We start from the raw sequence: 7,442 nt of genomic DNA, 5'->3' as shown, positions 1-7,442 counted from the left end.
GTATTAACTGGGCTTCCCTGTAGGCTCATGGATATTATTTCTGGGTCATAGGAGCCAGGATTCTTTACAATGAGTAGCAAAACCAGTTGTTCTCCGGTCTTTTCTGACTCATGGTGCAACATGTGTGTGAGAATAGAATTGCCTGTGTTCCATAAGATTTCCAGTGGCTGGCTTTTTGGAAATAGATTGTCCGACCTTTATTCTGAGGAGCCTCTGGCTGGACTGGAATCTCCATCTTTTTGAATTGCAGCAGCTTGTCTTGACTGTTTGTATCACCCAGGGACTCCTTTATAACAAAGAGGCTTTTTCCTCCAGGCTTGTATCATTTTGAAGGTAATCTTTCAAGTCTTATCATGGGACTATGATGACATCACTGAACTGAAAGTAGGGTGAGATGAAGACATTTAAATGGAAATATTTATTTCCTGAACAATATTTCCTTTATTTTGCTTAATTTATCTTCTCCAACGTTGAGAAAGATTATTTGGGGGATGGGGTGAGAGAACGATGGCAGGAACATTTTGACATTCATTACAAATCCTAGGGTACCATTGCAAAGTATCCTTGCCGGTTTCAGCTCATGAAACCTCACATCCCTTTTTCCATTCGGTTAAGTCTTTGCCCTCACAGTATTTCTTCCAGCCTTGCCTAAGGAAGAGAGGGGGGTGGGAGCAGAAAGAAGCAGCCATGACCATCCAAATATGTTAAGGTTCAAAAGGCATAAATAATTAACCAAAATAATCAGCAGTATTCAGGGTTTACTGTTATTTGCTTCTGAAACCCAAACACTGTATCCTTTCACCTTATTAAGACTTTTTTTTAGGCTTGTAACAAGTAAATGACTTTTGTAAAATGCACCCATTCAGTTAAATAATCTCCCATCTCTGAAAATCGGGGTAACACAAGGTGGTAGCCCAATTAGCAATGTCACTAGAAACACAACTGAGGTTAGGGTGAGTACTTCAGGTAATGTTGCACAATCCTAATAAAATCTGCTACTAAATTATTACCTAACTGACGTGGTCCCTTTCACTCACTGATGATGCTTGCTCTTTCCCTACAAAATATTGTTGTAGCCCTCCAAAGTCTTATTCAAATGTAGAGTAGACTCAAGTACTTTTCCTCTGATCTACCTACCTACTCCTTAGAAACTCTATACAGGGTCACTGAGTTGGAATGATTCAACAGCACTTAACAACAATAACATCTATTGACTGCAAGTCTGGCTGGTCAAATCCACCAGCCTCTCCATGTGAGAAAGATGAGACTGTTTTGTGTCTATAAAGTTTTACAGTCTTGGAAATCTTTAGGGAGCAGTTCTACTCTGCCCCATAGGGTATCTATGAGTTAGAATCAACTCAATGACAGTCAGTTTAATTGACTTCATTGATCCTTTTCAATTTACATTGTTAAGCACTTCTTTCTTCTTGTTTACAATAGCTTATAATGAAAAGCAATTGCAAATTATCATGATTAAAGACCACCTCTTCTCCTTGCTCTAGTCTCTTCTATTGTGTCCATTGCACATCAACTAAAGGAGAAGAGAGTATACATGAGCACATTCACATCTTTGGACCCTTTAATTAGAATAAGAATGGAAATAATAAGAATGCTCACACATTCTGAAAAATATAACCAATGTCACTGATCAGCTCTTGTAGAAGTTTTTTTGAATAAGGACCTAAATTGTGCAAATTGTCACTGAAAATACAATAAACTATTCTTAAAAAACAAAAGCCTGTGGACCCTCTACAGAGGTGAGTTTGCCAACATCCCTTGTAACCATGATGACTGGAAACATCACAAAGACGAGATAACACTCCAGTCTCCCAAGGATAGACTCTTACCAGTAGTTCATCCCTTCTGTTTCTTTCACAATTTTCTTAGCACAGATAATTGCATCTGTGAGGTCATCTGTGATTAAGGCTGCAAAAGAGAGAAGAAATAGGGTAAAATGAGACTTTGTTGTTTGAGGACTCCAAGTCCGGTTTTCTCCACTTTTCTGTTTTTTGGAACACAGAGCCAAAGTCTTATTTTTGTTGAGCTTCTTCCCAAATCAAAGAAGTTTTGTGTTTCAAGAGCATCCACAGTTTGGATTTCAGTGAAGTTTCAGAAGAGTCGCCCGGTCTTGAGGGCTTTTTTGGAAATGTGTTTAAAGAGGACAATGTGAGAATGCTTTCATTGCTGGCTTTATGTTCTAACAAAATGCTCAAGTACTACAGGACACTGTTTTCTCTTCTTGGGGTCATTTGACATGTATAGATACACACCACATTTTTATGTACTGTAATTTTATAAAAATGTATTTCTAGGTCATCTTTTTGAAAAAAATGTATACAAGTTTTTCAAATGCAGAAATTTAAAAGTTTTATGTCAAATCAGACTTTGTCTTTATTACTATTTCTATTACTTCAGACTTAAGAAATCTTTGGATTGAAAATTTATTAACATCTGCATTCTTTTCCTGACTAACTTGGAAACCAAAACTAAAAACCAAACCTGTTGCCATCAAGTTGATTTTGACTCATGGAAACCCCATATGTTACAGGGTAGAACTGTGCTCCATAGGGTTTTCTTGAATGTAATCTTTATGGATGCAGTTCACCAGGCCTTTACTCTGTGGTGCCTCTGGATGGATTAAAACCAACAACTTTTAGATTGTTGTTGTTAAGTGCCATTGAGTTGGTTCTGACCTGTAGTGACCCTGTATAGGGTTTCTGAGGAGTGACTGGTGAGCTTGAACTGCCGGCCTTGTGGTTCAGACTGACTAGCCAAGAGCAAACTGAAATAGCCTTAAAGTCCTTAACACAAATGTGATATAAAAAGACAAATACTATGAAAAGATTAGCATCACTCCTGTCACAGATTGGCTTCTCCTGAAGCAGATGTTGAGGTGGGTGTGAGAGCAAGCTATTTACAAGAGAGTAACACCTATGAAGTAGAGCACTGGACTTAGGACAACAAGGTCTGTGGTTTGAGCCCACCAGCCGCTCTGCATGAGAAAGATGCAGCTTCCACTCCTGCAAAGATTTAAAGTCTCAGAAACCCATTACAGGGTCGCTCTGAGTGGGAACCGATTTGATGGCACTTAGCAATAATAGCAACAACACCCATGAAAGGAGTCCTAATGATGCAGCTGGAAAAACCAAAAAGGTCAGTGGTTCAAATCCACCAGCCACTCTGTGGAAGGAAGAAGTTGCAGTCTGCTTCAGTAGAGACTGATAGCCTTGGCAACCCCAGGTGTAGTTCTGCTCTGTACTACAGGATCACTATGAATTGAAATCAACTTGACGTCAGCATGGATACCTGTGAAAGAAACGGGAAGGAAGCTGGATTGGGCAGATGTATATATACACCTAGAATGCAGAACCAGCATAACCACAGTCAACGGGGTCAGGAACACTGCCCATGAGAGTTGCCCAAGGTCTTTATCCCTCTGTTTCTCTCAGTCACTAGGTGTGAGTTGACGTCTGAAGGGCACTAACGTTAGATGAGCCAGCTTTCTGAAGCTAAGACAGACCCCATAGAAGGTGCCAAGTAGATAATCCTCCTGACTCCCCCACTCCTGGAACAACATGTCCTCTCTTACAGGGGCATGTGAGTGGTCCATCTCCATGACTACCATAACCACCAATCAGAAGCATAGAAATCCAAACAACCTGGTACCACTTTTATTCATCATGTTCATTTGTCAACTAAGTGCCAGGCAGGCAATTAAATATATATATATATATATATATATTTAAACTGTGGGAAATACATATATAAAAGTAATTTGCCTTTTCAACATTCTTTATATGGATGTTCAGTGACATTAGTTATGTTTATCCTTTCAACCATGAGCTGTTTCCCAGTTTCTCCATCTCTCTTACTTGCTGTTGGGCGTATAAATGAGTTCAGCTTTTCAGAAAAGCAATTGAGCAGCATGTATCAAGAGGAAAAAGGCTATTTTTCTCCTCTTGCCTAATATTTTCTCTTTCTAGATCTATTCTACAAAATAACCATAACTCTAGAAAAAATATATTTACAAAGTGATTTACTGTAATTTTACTTATAAAAGTTATAATGGAAAAAAGGAAATCTAATGACCTAATAATTAAGGCAGGTTAAATTAATAATAATATATCCATGTAATAAAATAAGGAACCATTTAAATCATGTTTTCACAGGATATATAGTAATAATATGGGAAAACGGCCCCAATATAATATGCGTTGCCTGATTATGTAAAAATGTCTGTCTAAAGCAACACTGTCCAATATGGTAGCCATTAGCCACATGTGACTATTTAAATTTAATTTAACTAACATTAAATACAATTAAAACTTCAGTTCCTCAGTTGCTCTAGTTACATTTCAAATGTTTAATAGTCATTTCTGGCTAGGGGCTCCCATACTGGGCAGCATAGATGTAAAACATTTCCATCATTATAGAAAATTCTTTGGAATAACACAACTATGTAGGGTGGAAGGTGATCATCATTAAGCCATCCATATTTTTAGTTGGGTTAACTGTTTTCTTTCTCTCTCTTTTTTTTTTTTTTTAGTTTTTATTGTGAATTGAGTGATAGTTTATGTGAGAGAACATCAGTTTTATACTCATCATTTCATTGCAATGATTACAATCTCCTCCATGCATAATCATTCAATAGTATTTGCTTCTATTCCCTCTGTTTTTTCCAGGGGTATGGGGCTGTACACAAAAACACTCAGGAGTATGTAATCATTTAAACAACCAAAGGGCACATTCTGCAAGCCTGCCTTCTAGCCACCAGCACCTGGCCACCAGCACACAGCCTTACTCTTTAAACCTGGTTAACTCTTAGGTGTGGGATTGCCTATGATTTTAGTTTTTTGTACTAGGTTTTCTAGATTTCCTAAAACGAAAATGCATTCTCTTTATTATCAGAGTGGCTGGTGGCACTGGTTAAGTACCTGGCTACTAACTGAAAGGTCAGTGGTTCAAATCCACTAGCCTTTTAGAGGAAGAAAGATATGGCAGTTAGTTCTTGTGAAAATTTACAACCTTGGAAACCATAAGGGGGCAGTTCTGCTCTGTTAATTGTCTCTGTGGTTTGGAGTAGATTCTGCAGCAACAGGTTTGAGTCTTTTGGTTTATTCTGGGATTGTACTCTGGATTGTACTGTACACAAGAAGAGCACGACTTGAATCTGGGGTCAGGTTGCTTCGCAGGATTGGTGGGTATGTATAAGAGTTACAAAAATACGTGGAGGGATCAGAGGCAGGCCCAGCAAGTAGAGACCATGGCAAATGGTTGTTAGTTTTCAACTTTGTTATAACATTCTGCTGCATAACTGAGACATTTTGACAGTACTAGTTGAGTGTCATTTTTGAATGCTTAGCAAAATATGTTAAGGAAGTTGGAGGCTGGGAAATAATTTGATGCACCACTGAAATGTTAAAACAATGAAATTACCACAGAGGGGCAGCAGAGTGGCAGAAATGAGTTAAGACAGCTGATTTTTATGGAGATTCAAGCCAAGAATTATTTCTGCTCAATTTAGTTTAAATAGACAATCTTGTCCAGTCAAAAAAGAATAGGTAAAGAGTTCTGTTGAACATCAAGGCATTACTCAAATTAATAGTTTATTCTCCTGTATCCAGCAAACAGAAATCAGCAACAATTTACACTTATTTTCACTTAAATAAATTCTACTTCAAAGTCTTCTCTTTCTTTTTCTCTCTCCATTTCTCCCTCTCCATCTGTACCTCACTATGTTTATCATATCTATCTGATCTCTGTCTCCCCAGCATTTTTCTGCCTCCCAGCTAAAACATAGCTATCAAGATCACAATTAATCTCTTTGCCATCTCTGAAATGGCAAAAGTCAACTCAGATACCAGGCTGGTGGTAAACAGAAAGTCTATCAGACTAACAGAGGAATCAGTCACAACTTCTGTTTTCTTGAAACAATCTATTTTTTTAACCTGGTCTGTGCAATATGATGAAAATGAATTTGCTAGTGCATCAGGAACTTTGATGACTGAATATGTGTTTGTGTGTCTATATGTGTACATATGCATCTCTATATATTTATGCATCTATATGCATATATGAATCTGTATGTAAAAAGAGGAGAAGACTCCCAACGAGACGGATTAGCCAGGTGGCAACATTGATGGACTCAAGCATGGCAACAGTAGTGAGGTTGGCCCAGGACGGGACAGTGTTTCGATCTGCTGTACACAGGGTCTCTATGAGTCAGTGCCGACTTGATGGCACCTAATAACAACAATGTATGTGTTTATATATATATTTGTTGTTGTCAAGTGCTGTTGAGTCAGTTCCGACCCAAGGAGTGGTTGTTGAGTTTTAATCACTGACCTTATGGTTCAAACCAACCTTGCGGTCAGTTTATCGTGCAACGCCACACCTGGACTCCATGTATGAACCACAAGGTCATTGGTTTGTTGTTGTTGTTGAGTGCCGTCAAGTCGTTCCCAACCCATAGCAACCCTGTACAGGGTTTCCAAGGCTGTAAATCTTTACGGGAGCAGAAAGCCTCATCTTTCTCCCGCGGAGTGGCTGGTAGTTTCGAACTGCTGACCTTGCGGTTCGCAGCCCGATTCATATATATATATTTACCCATATATGTTTACACATGTATTGTTGTTGTTGTTTCTGAGTGCTGTTGATTCGGTTCCAACTATAGGGACCCTGTATAGGTTTTCCAAGGAGCGGCTGGTGAGCCTGAACCACCGACCTTGCATTTCAAACTGACTTTGCAGCCCAACACATTAACCCACAGTGCCACACCAATTCTTCATGCCGACCTTATAGTTCAGCACAAAAAAAGTCTGGACACTATAGTGTCCAGATTTTTTTGTGCTGGACTAAAAGGTTGGTTTGAACCACAAGCTTGGCAGTTCAAATTCACCAGACCCTCCTTAGAAACCCTATACAGGGTTGCTATGAGTTGGAACTGACTCAACGGCACTTAACAACAACAACACTGTACACAACAATAACACTATACACATGATTGCTGGTGGCTCTGTAGGATAAGTACTGGACTGCTAACTATAAGAGCCACAATTCAAGAACACCAGATTATCCATGGGAGAAAGATTTATAGCCTTGGATACCCTATACAGTGTTGCTATGAGTCAGAACTGACTCAGTTACCAACAGCAACAATATATATATACACACATTAGTTTTGTATCTATACATTAACACAGATACACACATGTGTTTATGTATATATGTGCATGTGTGTATATGGAGCTCTGGTAGCATAGTGTTTACATATCTGGGTGCTTAACCTCAAGGTTAGCAGTTCAAAACTACCAGCTGTTCCACAGGAGAAAGATGAGACTTTCTGCTCTGATAAAGATTTACAGCCTTGGAAACCCTATGCAAGGTCGCTATGAGTCAGAACTGACTCAATGGCACATAACCAGCACCACTACCACCATATA

General features: G+C 38.9%; 1 protein-coding gene across 1 annotated transcript in view; it reads right to left on the bottom strand.

The window, feature by feature from the left end:
* Window positions 1-578: 578 nt before the first annotated feature.
* LOC102812718 (lysozyme-like protein 1-like) overlaps window positions 579-7,442 on the bottom strand; it is a 22,791-nt gene continuing 15,927 nt past the window's right edge. The window contains exons 4-5 of the mRNA XM_006871682.1: window positions 1,848-1,926; window positions 579-648 (exon numbers count right to left, since the gene is read on the bottom strand). Of these exons, the coding sequence (XP_006871744.1) occupies window positions 579-648; window positions 1,848-1,926 (149 nt within the window). The remainder of the gene's footprint in view (window positions 649-1,847; window positions 1,927-7,442) is intronic.

The sequence above is a fragment of the Chrysochloris asiatica genome, unplaced genomic scaffold (genome assembly GCF_000296735.1).
Source record: "Chrysochloris asiatica unplaced genomic scaffold, ChrAsi1.0 scaffold00172, whole genome shotgun sequence".
In the NCBI taxonomy this organism is placed as follows: Eukaryota; Metazoa; Chordata; class Mammalia; order Afrosoricida; family Chrysochloridae; genus Chrysochloris; species Chrysochloris asiatica.
The sequence above is the reverse complement of the archived record's forward strand: the minus strand, read 5'-3'. Positions and strand labels throughout refer to the sequence as shown.